This window comes from Phaseolus vulgaris, chromosome 1, assembly GCF_000499845.2.
Source record: "Phaseolus vulgaris cultivar G19833 chromosome 1, P. vulgaris v2.0, whole genome shotgun sequence".
NCBI classification, from domain to species: domain Eukaryota; kingdom Viridiplantae; phylum Streptophyta; class Magnoliopsida; order Fabales; family Fabaceae; genus Phaseolus; species Phaseolus vulgaris.
In genome coordinates, this window is record NC_023759.2 from 36461236 (window position 1) to 36479085 (window position 17850).

Consider the following 17850-nt stretch of genomic DNA (forward strand, 5'->3'; position numbering starts at 1 on the left):
TTCCTACCGAATTTAGGGAAATTCACCTGAAGTTTCCATGTCCCAATCCAGATAGCATCCAACTTCCTTTATAGGGAATAAACGTCTAACACTCAGTGAAACCTAACAAAACCAAACCTACGATTCCTAGAATTAAGTTTATTGGAAATGAACACATCCAAAACCCATCCCCATCGCTGAAAGACCTTCCACATATCCTTTTCAAATAAATGATCTGGAAAGTTTGTGAAGAAAAATGATGTATCTGCCACCGTCCTCGCCGAAAAACAGCTCTCCCTTACCGGAAAAAACTCTTTCTCTCTTCTTTTCTCTCTCTTTTAGAATCTTCGCTTTGACATTAAAGAAAAATGACTTCAATCTTAGTTAAAAGTGAAAAAAATCTATCAATTCATTAAGGTTTAGGTGAGTATCCATAAATACATTATATTTTTCATGCTTAGATAGACATGTGACCGCAATAGTTGTTAGAGATATAATAAGTCTAATTGTATATAATTGACAAAAATGAGATTGTTATTGATGGAAAATTCATCATTTTGGTGCAACTTTCTATAAAAATTATCACAATAAGAAGTTGTGTATTTTTAGTATTGTTTTAACTTTTGTTTTTCAACCTTGAAAAAGTCGAACTTAATATACATTAATTTCAATTTTTTTAGCATATGACTTTGATTTTATCATTTTTTTTTCATAATCATGTTAAAGTCTTATATCATAAGCATGAGTTTTGATTGTATTTTTTGACATTGAATTTGTGTATGAGAAAAGAAAATATTTAAATTTGTTTAAATTGAAAGTGAGCATGACAAACATGATTTTTATTGTTTTATGTTTTGTATTTATACAGAAAAAGAGGACTTAGATAGTATCTGGAACTAGTTGTAGAATTGTTGAGGTGTCGGTCATTTGGTCGCTCTCCTGCTCTTTACTTTAAGTCTCCTTTCTTAAGTTGTTGTTGCTCAATCGGGTTGACCTGCAAAAGATAATCTGATGATCAAGTAAAGTACTCAGTATTCAGAGTGTATATTATGAATTGAATCAAAGCCCACCTTACTCCTTTTTAGAGGATTTATTTATAGTATTTGGTCATAGACCCTCTGTTATGATGGGCCGAATCTATCAAATATTAGTGATTTTTTCGGTATGTTACCGAGATTTGGTGGGATGTGCCCCTGATTCTAAGGGAGTCTTTACAACTGTCTTAACTGCTATTTATTATAACTGTTTTAAATGTTTAATCTAGTCGATCGGACGATCACCAAGATTGAGTGACATGACTTATCTGGTACCGACCGATACATGTTTAAATTGAAATCATACAAGACAAAAATGACTTTTGATTTTTATTTTTTTTTTGTAAATAAAAGTCAAGCATGGTAAGCATGACTTGTATTTTTTTAATTAAATTTGTGCAAAGAAAAAAACACTTTCTATTGTTTTATGTTTGAACTAAAGTTATGCATGACAAACACTATTTATATTATTATTTTTTTAACAAAAGTTGTGAATAAGTAAAAGTATTATTTATCATACACAACTTCTATTTAAAAAAAAAAAAAAGACTAAAATTCATGTTTGTCATACATACTTCAATTTCATCATAAAATAAAAATATGTTTATCATGTTGGTTATTAATTCAAATTTTATTATTATTAATTCTGATTTTATTATCCTTAAACTATTTTACCGTTATATTGGATTAATGGTCAGTTTACAGACCTGTTAGTATTCCTATTTTATAGCTTCCAGTAAGTGTAATTTTATTATATATATATTATTGAAGTAAATAAAAATGAATAAGATCAGTTTTGCAATTTTGTGCAATTACGTTGAATCAGTTGCTATAACCTTTTGCCTTCTCTTATTTCCTTCAATTAGTTCCTACAACTGGTATCAAGAGCTAGTCTGTTATCATGAACTCTACTTAATTATCAGTCCCTATCCTTGATGGAAAAAATTACAATCGGTGGTGTGTGCAAATGAGAGTTTTGTTTGATTATCATGAGTTATGGGATGTCGTTGAGAGTGGAGTGTCTGCATTAGCTGCTAATGCAACTGAGGCGCAACGAGTAGCGCATCGTGATAAGAAGAAGAAGGACAATAAGGCTTTGTATCTCACCCATCAAGGAATGAATGACGAGACGTTTGAGCAGATAGAAGGAGCATAAACTGCTAGTGAGGCTTGGACAATTTTGTTAACCAATTATAAAGGTGATGATAAGATCAAAAGGGTGCGTCTTCAAACCCTAAGACGCCAATATGAATTGCTGCAGATGGAAACCACAGAGACTATTGATGTCTATATAAATAAAGTTCTTGCCTTGACAAATCAGATGAAGACCAATGGTGAAACACATTCGAAGCAGGCAAAGGTGGAGAAGATTTTGAGATCTTTAACTCCCAGATTTGAACATGTTGTTGCCGCAATTGAAGAGGCCAATGACATTTCAAAAATGACAGTAAGGTTATTGTCTGGTTCTCTACGAGCGCATGAGCAGCGGATGAATGACAATAAGATTGAAAAACCAATTGTGCAGGCTTTAGAAGCACAAACCTCAATTGGTAGCTCCTATCATAAACATGGTAGCTATTTCAACAAAGGTCGTGGTGGCCAGAATCATGGAGGCGCTTGGCGTGGGGAACGTGGTCGTGGAGGACGAGGAGGCATTTACAATAAATCAAATGTTGAGTGTTATAATTGCCATAAACGTGGCCATTATGTGAATGAGTGCAAATCAAAAGGTGATAATCATGCTTCCAATTGTGCTCAAGAAGATACTAATCACGAACAAGATGAAGAGGATCATGAAGTATTAATGACAACCACATCAAATGAAAATCCAAACAACCAGACTTGGTATTTGGATACAGGTTGCACGAATCATATGTGTGGTCAGAAGGAGCTGTTTGCAGATTTGGATGACTCATTTCGCACAAAAGTGAAATTCGGTGATGGCAGGTTCGTTCCGGTGATTGGAAAAGGGCGAATTCTTATTACATTGAAGAATGATGATCACAGGTACATCTATGATGTTTCCTATGTATCTGACATGAAAAGTAATTTGTTGAGTGTGGGACAACTGGCCGAAAAGGGTTACGTGATGCACATAGTTGAAAATAAATTCTCAATTTTTGATAAAAAAGGTAATTTGATTCTTAAAACCTTTTTATAAAAAACCGCATGTTTCCAGTAGATATTCATATGGGTAATTTCAAGTGCTTGAATGCAATAGTGAATAATGAATCGTGGTTATGGCATTTACGCTTTGGGCACTTAAATTTTCAGAGTTTGGAAAATCTTTCCAAAAGAAATTTAGTGAATGGTTTACCCCATATTCATCACCCTGATCAATTGTGTGAGGCTTGCAATTTTAGAAAGAATCACAGGATACCATTTGTTAAGGAGCCTTGGCGTGCAAAATTTCCTTTGGAGCTTGTTCATACAGATGTTTGTGGCCCGATGAACATATCATCAGTTGGAGGTAATAAGTATTTTTTAACTTTTATTGATGATTTTTCAAGGAAAACCTGGATTTATATATTGAAAAACAAGGATGAGGTATTCCACTGCTTTAAAATATTTAAAGCATTTGTTGAAAGAGGGAGTGGTAGACAAATTAAGATGGTGCGTAGTGATGGAGGAGGTGAGTACAAGTCTAATGAGTTCAAGAAGCACTGTGAAGAACTTGCGTTGCAACATAACATAACTTGTCCTTACACACCTCAACACAGTGAAGTTACCGAGAGAAAGAATAGAACAATCATGGACATGGCGAGGAGCATGCTTAAAGCGAAAGGTATGCCAAATTATTTTTGGGTTGTGGTTGTTACATGTGCGGTATATTTGATAAACAGATCACCCACTTGGAGTGTTCCTAACACAACTCCGATTGAGGCATGGAGTGAATTCAAATCCAATTTGCAGCACTTGAAGGTATTTGGGTCAATTACTTATGCTCATGTTCCCAATACAGCAAGATCGAAGTTGGATTATAAGGCAGTGAAGACCATTTTCATTGGATATAAGCATGGGGGATACAAACTGTACAATCCAATGACAAAGAAGGTGATTGTTAGTCATGATGTTACATTTGCCGAAGATGAGGGATGGAAATGGAATGCAGTAGCTGAAATAGATTCGAAAAAATGATATATTTATGTTTTAAACGATGATATGGAAGATGGAGTCACTCTTGAAGCACCTGCAGTTCAACCTGAAGCTGCAGTTCAACCTGAAGTTGTAATTCAACCTGAAGTTGCAACTCCAATTGCAACTATGATGGAGCGACCAAGAAGGCAACAACGACAACTTGTACATCTTCAAGATTGCGAAGTAAATCTTGATGATGAAGTTGATGACAATGGAGATTTGGTTCACTTTGCTTTTCTTGCAGAATCAGAATCTGTGAGACTTGCCGATGCCATTCAACACCCCAAATGGCAAAAGACTATGAATGAAGAATTGTTGGCGATTGAGAAAAACAATATCATGACTCAAATTGGGAAGATTGTTCCAAATCAGAATTAAGGGAGGATGTTGGTTATTAATTCAGATTTTATTATTATTAATTCTGGTTTTATTATGCTTAAACTATTTTACCATTATATTGGATTAATGGTCAGTTTACAGGCATGTTAGTATTCCTATTTTATAGCTTCCAGTAATTATAATTTTATTATATATATTATTGAAGTAAATAAAAATGAATAAGATCAGTTTTACAATTTTATGCAATTACGTTCAATCAGTTGCTACAACCTTTTGCCTTCTCTTATTTCCTTCAATTAGTTCCTACATATCATACACAACTTCAATTCAAACATAAAACAACACAAATTATATTTGTGATACATTATTCCAGATAAATATTTTTACAAATTATTCTTGATAGGAACAAATTTAATATAAAAGAATTGATATTATAGGTCATGTTGATTATCTACGACTTTAAAAGAATTATAAGAAAACCCTAAACCCTAAGAAAACAAGTTTTTTTTTAATATAAAATCATGTTTTCAAATGACAACTTACTCATTCACATAATAAAATTAAAACTTATCTACTTTAATAGTTTTTTTTTTTGTGAAAAATTACACCGAAACGATGAATTTTCTATTATTAATAATAGTATGATGAAATACTTTTAACTAAATGAATTCAACAAAACAAATATTATGAAAGTTCATGCTTGTTGTTGGAGATCCCACATTAATTAGAAATTAAATCATTTCATAATATATAAGTTGGGTGCAAACTTCATCTCATAAGTCGGGTTTATGAGGTTAAGTTAGACTTAAAGTTTACCTCTTAACGTGGTATCATAGTCATTTCAAGCATATTTTAGTGAGATTTTGTTGGACTTATCAGGTCACCCGCTATGGACCGTTATCGGACCATCTATATATAATATGTTTGTAAGACGGGTATTGTAGTTATTTTTTCTTTAATTTTTTTCAGTCTGTTAAGAATCATTCCTATACCAGAATTATTCTTTCACTTATGAACCAACTTAGTAGAGTCCAATACTATACCTTAGAAAGAATCAGTTCTTAACTAAAAAATAGCTCATTAAAATTGCTCCAACTTCAACTAACGAAACAATTACTTTCCTTCATAAATAGTGAGAGTAATTTCTTTTATGATCTTGTTTCTTATATTCAATTTTTACACCTACATTCTTGTTGAAAGTAAAATATATTTTGACACTTAAATAAAATGATTTTGATATTACAAATTGTGAGTATAGTTTTTTTAAACAATATCTAATAATTTGTTGACACATCACTAAAAAATGTAAATCTACGTAACTCTAGTGAAAGAAAAAAGTATGTATTTATTACACAATAATCTAACCATTTATTAACACGTCATTGTTAAACAAGTATAACTTTAAGTTGTCAAATTAATAAATTATATTGGGAGGATAATGTCTATCTTGTTGCACTCATTATTTCAAATGATATTATTTATTACTTTTGACAATTAATAATCCACATCAATATCATGATTAAAAAGAAAGAAAAAAAAACGGTATAACTTTTAGCTGTGAAAGCAATTTTTCTTACTTTCATGAAATTAAGTAATAGTTTAAAAATTCTATACTGTTAATAAATTAAAATTGAGCATTTTATTATAAGTGAAAATATTATTTCTTTCAACTAAATACATTTTTTTAAAATGTTATGCCCACCCTTTTTAATTTTTTATTTAAAACAATCATGAAAAGAAAACACAGGCATCGACGTTAACTAAAATACAATTAGTACTAAAGAATGTTTGATGATTTGAATGAGAAACGATATAGAACATGTTTACCTCTATTTTTGTTCTTACCAAACTTTCCACATCACAAAAAGATTTATCGTGGAAAATGAAGTTGGTTGGGTTTTGGGGGCGGCTAGAAAATGATAGGGTGGGGGTAAGTGATGTTTGTTAAGTCAAAGTTGGCTTTTTTCCAATGCCATATAAATATAAATCGGCAAAGTGCAATAAATATTGGCATTTTGGCGATAAATACATAAGAGTCAATTAGAACACCTTTGAGATAATAAGAACAATATATGGACAACCACATTTTTTTTATATAACCATGTTACAACTCTCAATACTATTATTTTAATACTTTTTTATATTATTTAATTATAAATTTACCTTTTATTATATATATTTATTTCTAAACCTATCACATCAAGATTGTATACAACTCTTTGAGTTGTCACATTATCATTTTCCGAGATAATAATTGTCTCGGCTCACTCCGATCACAGATGCAAGTGCAGAGTTAATTGTACGAAAGCTAAAACGTGAATTCAAATTTTCAATGCTGTTCAACTTGTTTAACACTTACACTTCAATATAAAGCTTTTGCTTCTTCCACTAATTATTTTTTAAGGCAAATTCTCTCTCCACCTGAATGGGTTTTCTTGCACCTCAATACATTATGATACATTAGATGTATGTGATATTCCAATTTTACTTTTATTTAAACTTTTAAAAGTTGTACTTCTCTCTTAACCTCACATTGCACTCTTTCATTGTACAATTCGGTATGTGTGTGGATTTGGGTATACACACGGAATTATATAATTTAGTATGTTATTAATAAATAAATATGTAATTGTACAATTCAATATTAGATTCGCGATATACATATCGAATTTATAATTTAGTATGTTATTTAGAAATAAATATCAGATTGTACAATTTGGTATGTATTACTGGATCCGTGATATGTATTTTGAATTTACAATTCGATATTTATTTTCTAATAACATACAAAATTTTGGAATATATATTCAAATTCAATAATACACACAGAATTATATAATTTAGTATGTAAATTTAAAAGACATACTAAAATGTACAATCCAATATACAAGAAGAAAAAACGCAAATGAAAACCATGAAAAAAACACACAACTCATCTCACCAACTAACCTTCACGACCTTCAACAACCACTTCCAATCAAACCACTAAGAACCACCCACAAACACCCACCACAATGAATCAAAACCCTCAAAATGAAGAACAACTCACCCACTCAACCAAAACCTAACATATACTGCTAAGGGTAGCTTTGGTATTTAAAAATTATATGGAGGTGCGGGGAGAATTTTCCTTTTAGAACCAGTAACCCTAATATTAAGAAAATGGCATAAATGCCCTCAAGAGTTTAAAAAGTAAGTTTTTTCTTTCCTCCTCCCCATATCTTCCTGGTTGTGGATGCACATTTTATCTCTTTGCTTTGGTTGCCCTTTTGTGTCTAGTTGGTGTTTTTCGTTCCTTTTTGGTTGGGTTCTAGTGATCATTGGTACCATTTTCATATGAAGATCGTTGAAGCGCTGTAAGTGTGACATTTTTTTTTTGCTTTCCAAAAAGGGTGGTATAGAAGAATATCAAATTTTGAATTCCAAAATAGGGGAAGGTGTGGATTATCTGATCTCTTTCAAAATAAATTTTTCATAATATGTTTCTAGATTAAGCTTTCCATAACATAATTCTAGAATAAAATTTCCATAACAACTTTCTAAAATAGTTTTTTTTAAATATGTTTAGAATAATAATTCTAGAAACATATATTCTTGAAAGTTGTTCCAAAAAGCTTATTATGGAAATATGATTTTTTTTTGTTTTTTTATGGTTGTGTTTAGCTATTAAATATTAATACTATTTATGTTTATGAAGAGAAACGTGGTGAGAAGTAGAGGAGGATTTTCTCAAATCGATTGTGTATATCTAACTGCTTTTGTTAGACGAAGAGAGCGGGATGGTGCTAGTAACATTGTTGAAGGTGACAAAGGTGAAGAAAATATGGTAGTTGATGAGGCTCATGTAGTCGATGATGAAGCCTATCCTAGATGGTCAGTAGATAGGTCATTGCTTGCCAATTATGAAGACCATGTGGCTAGAAAATTATGGAATGAAGTGGTAAGTAATAATATTGACACACATGCATTAAATTAATGTGTTATTTATTATATTCCAATTCTCCAATGATATTTGTTGACTATTGTAGGATCGTGGTGAGTTGAAATTGGTGCCTTATGGAAGAAAATTGAATAAGTTGGGAGTGCCACATGAACGAATAGAAGTTGTGGTTGAGTTGTCGGGGTTAGTCAATCTGGTTTGTGCTAGCGACAACACTATAATAAACAAAGGTTTGATTTCTACCTTTGTAGAGAAGTGACATCCAAATATAAATTCTTTTCATCTACCTATGAGTTGACCATCTGATAGGTGCCTTCTAGCCGTTTGCATTATTTCTTGAATTTTTGGAGGAACTCGGCTAAAGCTCATGGGCCATATCACTTGTAGGTGCATGAAGAGTAGGGAGAGTGATTAATGTTGATCAAGAGTGATCAAGTGCTTTGTAGAATCCAAATCCAAGATGTTTGATGGAAGACTGGTATTGTTGTTGTGTTTGAGTGGGATCTGGGTAGAATAAAGTGTGATCCACTCCCTTGTTGAATCTAAAACTAATGTGAATTAAAACCTTTTTGAAATTAAGTGTTTTTCGAACTAAGTGAAAAACAACTTGTTGTTTTGTCGAATCAACCGGTTATTTTACTCTTAGGAGTTTTTGAAAAAGGTTGAAAGGTGTTTGGTTTGGTTGACTTAACTGTCAAACCAAAACAATCGGTTGTTTCGTGGTTTCTGTTTAACCAAGTGGTGTTCAAGCTTTGAAGAATCCAAACCCTTTGAAGGATGTTGAAGCCTTGGCTGTGCTTGTTGTTGCTGTGCTGTTTTAGTTTAGTTCTGGGGTAGTTTGAGTGTTGTAATCCACCTCTTGATTAAATCTAAAGCATAGGCATTCTCAATCTTTGTGAAAGAAAAATGTTTTTCAAACTAAGTTAAAACAACCGATTGTTTTTTCGAAACAACCGATTGTTTATACTTAGATGTTTTGAGAAAAGATTGAAAACTGTTTTTCAAATGGTTGAGCTGTTAAAACCAAAACAACCGATTGTTTGTTTTGGGACCATAACAGAAAAACTGTTTTATCTTTGACTGAGCTTTAAATGTTTTAACTGCTTACGCTCCAGTCATTAAATGTTTTGACCAATCTTTAAATGCAATTTAAGAGTTTGTTAAGATTTGATAACAAACAACATCTTTGAATAAATTCAGAAAAACAGATTTGAGTAACAAGATTTTTGAATAGAGTTTTTGAGTTTTTCAAAGAGTTGACATTGCTAAGAGTTTGTGATTGATCAAAGTGTGTGGAATAGGATTCTGCTTGTATTGATTTCATATTATCTTCTGTAACAAGTGTAATCCTTGTACTTTGCTGAACAAGTTTCGTTTCTGTGTTTGCTGAGATTGGATGTGTGTTCTTGAGGGGATCAAGATCAACAATCTTAGTGTTGGTGTGTTGGCCAAGAAGAGTGTGTGTCTTGAGGTGTTCAAGGTCACTTTCTTGGTTGTGGTGTAAGTGATCAAGTTGTGATTGCTTAGTGGATTTCCTCAGGGTTTCTGAGAAGACTGAATGTAGCTCTGGATTTGGAGTGAACCAGTATAAACATTTGTGTGCATTTTCTCTATCCCTATCTCTTTAAATTCAGTTTTGATATTTGTTAACTGGTATAAAAAACCAATTGTTTCGGTAAAACAACCGATTGTTTTTACTAGTGTTGTGCCTTTGCTTTATGTTTTGAAAAACTGATTTCTTAATCAAGGTTTTCTCGAAGTAATTTCATTCAAGGCTGAAAAAGTTGCGAAAACTCTCTTTAAACAATTCACCCCCCTAGTTTAAAGCCATATATTCTAACAATTTCAACCGATTGTTTCTTTGAACATCCTAACATAATTCAGTTTTGAATGGTGAATCTATTTTAAATGTTTTCTAACTGAATACGCTCCTTCATTAAATGTTTTGACCAATCTTTGGAAAATATAAATAGTTTGTTTATTTTTTCAAATAAGGAAGAAACGGTTTTGAAGAATTCAGTTTGACAGATTTGATCTTAAGATTTCAAGATTCACATCAAGCTTTGGATTTTCAAGTGAGAGTGGAATAGGATTGCAATTGCATTCAATTCAGATTGTACTCTGATCAGGTGTAATCCTTTCTAAACCTATTGTATTTCTGGTATTGTGTTTCCAAGGAGTGTTGTGTGTTCTTGAGGTGTTCAAGATCAATACTCTTGGTGTGGTTTGCCAAAGGTAGCGTGTTTCTTGAGGGGTTCAAGGTCACTATCTTGGTGTGTTGTGTTTTTGTAATTTGGTTTGATTACATAGTGGTTTACCCAATGGTTTCTGAGGACTAGATGTAGCTCTTGGCTTAAGAGTGAACCAGTATAAACTGTTTGTGTGATTCTCTCTTCTCTGAACTCCTATAAATTCTGTTTTAAGTTGATTGTGTTTTTAACTGGTATAAACAATCGATTGTTTCGAAGAAACAACCGATTGTTTTTCTGTTGCTTTGTTGTATAATTGTTGATGTTCTAAGCCAACTTGATTCCTGTTATGGATTTATACATAGAATTTCATTAAATCTGAAAAAGCTTTCAAAAATCTCCTTTAAACAATCCCCTTTTGTTTAAGGCCATATATTCTAACAATTGGCATCAAGAGCTAAGTTCTTGAAAATTATTCAAGTTTGATCCTAAAAATCTTTTTCTATGGCTGAAAAACTACCTTTTGGGGAGGGTGCCTCAATTAACAGGCCACCTTTGTTTTTTGGTTTGAACTATCAGTTTTGGAATGTTAAAATGAAAATCTTTGTTGAATCTCTTATTAAAGGAATTTGGGATGCAATTGAAAATGGTCCTTTTATTCCTAAATTTGAAAAGGATGGTGCTTCTATTGAAAAATCTTGGTCCCAATGGACTGATGCTGAAAATAAAGGCCAAGTTTGATTGCATTGTCAAGAACATCATAACCTCTGCTTTGAACTCTGATGAAGTTTTTAGGATCTCACAATATGCATCTGCTAAGGAAATGTGGGATACTCTAGAGGTCATCCATGAAGGGACAAATGATGTGAAGAGAGCGAGGAAACATACTCTAATACAAGAGTATGAGATGTTCAGAATGCTCAAAGGATAATCTATTGCTGATGTACAAAAGAGATTCACTCACATTGTCAATCATCTAATGAGTCTTGGAAAAATCTTTGACAAAGAGGAGTTGAACATCAAGATTGTCAAGTGTCTTGATAGATCTTGGCAACCTAAAGTCACGGCTATCTCATAATCAAAGGACTTGACATCTTTGACTACAACCTCCTTGTTTGGAAAGCTTAGAGAACACGAGTTGGAGATGAATAGACTCAATGTTCAAGAAAGTGAAGACAAACATGTAATGAACATTGCCTTGAAAGCTGCCAAGAACAAGAATAAGCAAGACTCAAGTGATGAAGAAACTCTTAGTTTGCTGTCTAAAAAGTTTAGCAAATTCTTGAAGAAAACTTACACCAAAGAATCCAACAAAGAAAGGTATGGAAACAAGAAAACTAGTGATTTTAATCCTAACAATTACAGTTGCTTTGGTTGTGGAGAATAGGGGCATATAAAAGTTGATTGCCCAAATAAAGAGGGCAAGGAAAAGAAGTTAAGCAATAAGGAAAAGCAAGGGAAATCAAAAAGAGTCTATATTGCTTGGGATGAAAATGAAGTCTCCTAATCAAGCTCCTCATCAAGTGAAGATGAAAAAGCCAATCTATGTTTGATGGCTGAAGGAAATGATGATTCAAGCAGCTCAAGCAATGTAAGTTCTTGTGCCTCTTTAAATGTTGAAAACTATAGTCAATTGCTTCAAGCTTTTAAAGAAGCTAACCAACTGGCTCTCTTGAACAACCGGTTGAAAGGGTTAAATAACGACTTGAAAACATCGTCAAGACACTTGAAGAATAATTGGAAAATTCAAAAACTGATTTTGAAAATCTTGAAATGCATTACAAAAAGTCTTCTTGTTTGTGTCACTCAAAAGCTTGTGAAAATTGTAAAACTCTTGAGAGTAAAGTCCACTATCTTATAAGAACTGTGGATAAACTTTCAAAAGGTAAATCCAACTTTGAAACTGCCTTGGCATCCCAAAAATTTGTTTTTGGAAAATCTAATTTGGGGTTTAATTATCAAAACAAGAAAAATGGGATTTCAAAGCTTTTTCGAAAGTGCTAGAAAAACAACCGATTGAAAGATCGAAACAACCGGTTGTTACATGTTTTTACTGCATGAAAATAGGCCACTCAGATAGATTTTGTAAAATTAGGAAATATTCTGTTTCTAAAGGTATTATGAGATGGATTCCCAAAGGTTCTGAAGTTTCCAGTGATAAAGGTGAATCAAAAGGACTCACATCTGTAAGGGGACCAAATCTTGTTGCTTGAATTTGTTGTGTTGCAGGGATACTAAAAGAAGCATGGGCTCTTGAGTTATCAGATCAAGCTTTTGGAATAAAAGGTTTTTTTCTGGAAATGAATTAAGGTTCTGTACCAGCTTAAGTCCTCTTGAAAGCCAAAAGAAGCTTTCTTGATCATGAATAATGACTCATTGAAGAGACTCCATGACAAAAAGGATAAGATTTTCTTTGTCTTTGTTTTTTTTTTCTGTTATTAATCCATGCTAAAATCTTCACCTATCTGTGTTATATGTGTACAATTACACTTTGATTCTTCTCAGTTTTTAAAATTCAAACTTGTTGCTTCAAAAAAACAACTGATTGTTTCTTCGAAACAACCAATTGTTTCTTCCCTGACAACACTGCATAAAATTGATTTAATTTCTTTATGCATTATATCTTTTACAGATTTCAATCTTAAAGGAATTATGAGTTAATAGAGCAGTCATAAGAGTCTGATTTGGTTTAGGAGGAGGTTACTTCTTGTCATAAAAGGAATATATTTCATATCTTGGAAATTCAAAAGTGCCTTTATGACTAGTCAAATCCACATGTGTTGACCATGTGTTTTTCTGGTATGGGCTGACGTGGTTACTATGCAAGCTTGACTAGATTCCTCTTCTTGAAGACTGGAACCCACTGCAACCAAAGGATCAAAGAGGATTTATGTTTTGCTATAAAACCCTCTACAGCTGTTTTTCTACACAAAAACAACCCATTGACACATCTCTTGCTGCATCTCATATTCTTCTCTGTTTTCCTTTTCTCTCATTCTGTTATCATGGATTCCACTCCTCCGTCATAAAAAAGGATTAAAACCAAGGCTGTAAGAACATGAGGGCATCTTGAAGGTTGGTATTCAGGAGATAATGAGTTGATTGAAAAATATCGCTTTGAAACAAGTAGAAAAGTGATAAACAATCCTAAAGTTGTCTTTTTCAGCTGGTTGAAAATTCAAAAGCTAGATGATGTGAGAAATCTTCTCAAAGGACAACTACTAAAGAGGTTATTGGAGATGAAAGGGAACATTTATCCTGATCTTATTCGGGTTTTCTACGCCAACTTGAAGTTTGATGGAAACAACCTTGTTTCTCATGTCAAAGGTGTGGATATGGAGATTACTCATGAGGTTTGGACTGCTGTAATTGGTTTAAAGTATGCTGGAATGAGAATCAATAAAGGGAATATTGGTGTGATGTAAGATTTCGGTATTATAAAAGTTGTTTGAAGAATCCTCAAGCACAAGTAAGAACTTGTTCTGTTTGAGGGTTGAAGTTGAATGAAAGGTTGTTAGCTCTCATTGTAACTTGGATTCTAACACCAAGAGGGAGCAATCATTCTATTCTCACTGAGGAAGATCTTGTTTACATATACTGCATAATGAGCATAGTCAAGATCAATTGGATCCATATCATCAAGGAACACATGTAGAAATCTATGAGGTTAAGTAACTATCATTATCCTTATGCTATTTTGATTTCTAAATTCTTAAACTATTTTGAAGTAGATCTTGAGGAAGAAACATATGAATTGGTGAAATCAACACAAGAAGTGAACAATGGTTCACTAAGCAAGATGGGTTTTACGGTGGAAGATGAGTAAGCAAGGATGGTGAACATGGTGGTTCCTCAAGTGGTGCACATGGTGAACATGATGAAGAAGATCAAGAAGCTGCTGAAGGGGCTGATGATGCTCAAGATGAAGATCAACCTGTTGTTGACATAGGTGCTGAAACAAGTGCTGGAAATCAAGGAAATAGATTTCTCCCAATGTCTTCTTTTGGGAGATTCATGGTCAATAGGTTGGACAACTTTGGTGAAAATCAAAGGAATCTTCATGATCTTTGTGCTACAAACTTCCAGAATTTTGACAACAGATTTCAAAGCATGGATACAAGTTTTCAAACCCTTGATGAACAGATTGAAGTTGTTCAAAACCAACTTTTTGAGTTGCAGTATGGGAAAGAAGATTGAAGCCAAGTTTTGTTATTCTTTCTATGCTTATATTGCTTTATTTTGGACTATTATGTTTTTATTTTTTCCTGAAGTCTATTTGTGAAGACAAATAGGGGGAGAATATGGTTTATGTGTTGTCTTAAAACTATTATAACCCTGATTTAATTATTCGCGACATTCTGGTTTGTATGGTGCTGCAGTTTGGTGTGTTTTAGCTTAGTTATTTGGCTTGTTTTTCTACTTTTGTGATTATGTAGAAAACTAGTTTATGTGTCATCATAACCTGCTATGAGAGATTCTCTGGATTGCATAGCTTTTTGTTTTGCAGGTGCTGTTTCAGATTCAATCAAGACCAACACAAGCAACCAGGGATTTGTCTTCATCAAATAGGGGGAGATTGTTGATCAAGAGTGATCAAGTGCTTTGTAGAATCCAAATCCAAGATGTTGGACGGAAGGCTGGTGTTACTCTTGTGTTTGGGTGGGATCTGGGTAGAATAAAGGGTGATCCACTCCCTTGTTGAATCTAAAACTAATGTGAATTAAAACCTTGTTGAAATTAAGTGTTTTCCCAACTAAGTGAAAAACAACCTATTGTTTTGTCGAATCAACCAGTTGTTTTACTCTTAGGAGTTTTTGAAAAAGGTTGAAAGGTGTTTGGTTTGGTTGACTTAACTGTCAAACCAAAACAATCTGTTGTTTCGTGGTTTTAACCGATTGTTTCTTTGAAAATCCTAACAATTCAGTTTTGAATGGTGAACCTGTTTTAAATGTTTTCTAGCTGAATACGCTCCTTCATTAAATGCTTTGACCAATCTTTAGAAAATATAAATAGTTTGTTTATGTTTTCAAATAAGGAAGAAACAGTTTTGAGGAATTCAGTTTGACAAATTTGATCTTAAGATTTCAAGATTCACATCAAGCTTTGGATTTTCAAGTGAGAGTATTAAGATTGTACTGTGATCAGGTGTAATCCTTTCTAAACCTATTGTATTTCTGGTGTTGTGTTGCCAATGAGTGTTGTGTGTTCTTGAGGTGTTCAAGATCAATACTCTTGGTGTGGTTTGTCAAAGGTAATGTGTTTCTTGAGTGGTTCAAGGTCACTACTTTGGTGTATTGTGTTTTTGTAATTTGGTTTGATTACATAGTGGTTTTTGGGCACTGGGTGTAGCTCTTGGCTTAAGAGTGAACCAGTATAAACTGTTTGTGTGATTCTCTCTTCTCTGAACTCCTTTAAATTTTGTTTTAAGTTGTTTGTATTTTAACTGGTATAAACAACCGATTGTTTCGAAGAAACAACTTATTGTTTTTCTGTTGTTTTGCTCTATAATTGTTGATTTTCTAAGCCAACTTGATTCCTGTTATGAATTTATACATAGAATTTCATTAAATCTGAAAAAGCTTTCAAAAACCTCCTTTAAACAATTCACCCCCCCTCTCTTGTTTAAGGCCATATATTCTAACAATTAGTTGGGTCATATCACTTGAAGATGTGAAGAAGAAGATCAAAGGTGTCTATCCTAGAGAGGTTTAGACAAAAAAAGTGTTTAGGCTAACACTTTGGCAACATAACACTCATAAAATTGATCTTAGAAAACATGAGCCTAGCACCTCATTATATAGCAGAGAGGGTCGACCATTGCTTACAAGAAAGGAGAGAGAAATTCAAACTAAATTAGAGTCACATGACAAGCATGATTAAGTGTGCTCCATGTGACCTAATTAGGTATAAAGGACTGACCTATGGTAAATCTGGACTGCAATGAAGCCCTGATTATACCCTATATAGGTTTTATATGCATAACCCTAACCTTAATTCACTTAAGAAAATTACAAGTAAATTTCATACTCTAATTTTAGCAAAAAAAAAATTCTATTCTAGAAAAAAACTACACTAAGTTATGGCATGTTTAACATATATAAAAGGGTGTCTCTGCCATCAGTAGCAAAGTTTCAATCTTCTTGTATCCTCCTTTCCATAACTCTAGTGATTGGTCCTAAGTTGGATCCTCTGTCATCACCATCACATTGGATGATGTATCAAATTTGTTGCACTTGTTCATTGTCGGACAATTTTACACGTACCTTACCTTAGATGCAAGGGCTACAAAGTTGTTGGTAAAGGCACTCTATGTTGACATTGTTGTTGCAACTTTTAAGACTAGGAAATGCAGGGGTTGTCATGTGCAACTTAGTTGGTTGAGAGAGCTATATAAGGATGCATACGACAATGATAGTAGATAGTTGTTGCTTGAACTTATTTGTTGCACATAGTTAGTTGCACGATTTTCGCAAATAAGAGTGCGACTTTAGTAAATGTTTTGTATTTGGGATTATTCGACGATTGTTCCTAATTGGAGGATATATTTAAACAACAATTACTTTGACTCATATGTATAAACAATTGAAAGATATCAGTTATATAAATACGAAGCAACTAATTGAATATACAAACTCTTGTTACATGTTAATTTGAATGGATGTTATTACATTTTGTAAATATATAATATATTTTATAATTCATTGATTGTTTGGAGCATACTTATTGTAGGCATGAATTTATGAGCATTTTCCATTTGTAGATTTCAAACAAATACGTCTTGATTACGTAAAGAATGACCCAATGCATATAGTATGTTATTGGGAGATTACCATTACCGATAACCTACCAACCATGAGCATATAGATAACTTACCATGTATTTGCCATGTCAGAATTCTCATTGCTTTTTATGCTCCTTCAATTTTTCTATTCACACCTCTCAAAAATTATTTTGTCAATTTTATTTTCATATCGTCTCAACACAAATTTGGTTTCATTGGTATGGAATCTAAATTTTGAACGTCTATTTACATGTTTTAAAATTAAATTATAAGAACTCGATTTGTATATTCCAAAAATTAAACTTTCGGATATATATTGCATGTTCCAAAATTAAACTAGAAATCTATTTGTATATTCCGAAATTAAATTTCTAGACATCTATTTGTTAGACATTCTACAATTTAACCGAGATTCCTGTATAAGAAAATAGCGCCAGATAAAGTCGCAAG

General features: G+C 32.8%; 1 protein-coding gene across 1 annotated transcript; it reads left to right on the top strand.

Annotated features, from left to right (window-relative positions):
* The first annotated feature begins 2502 nt into the window (after window positions 1-2502).
* On the top strand, window positions 2503-4151 carry LOC137815972 (uncharacterized). Its single transcript, XM_068619078.1, has 2 exons — window positions 2503-3145; window positions 3589-4151. Exons 1-2 carry the CDS (start codon window positions 2503-2505, stop codon window positions 4149-4151), a joined length of 1206 nt encoding a protein of 401 aa, XP_068475179.1.
* The last annotated feature ends 13699 nt before the right edge of the window (window positions 4152-17850 follow it).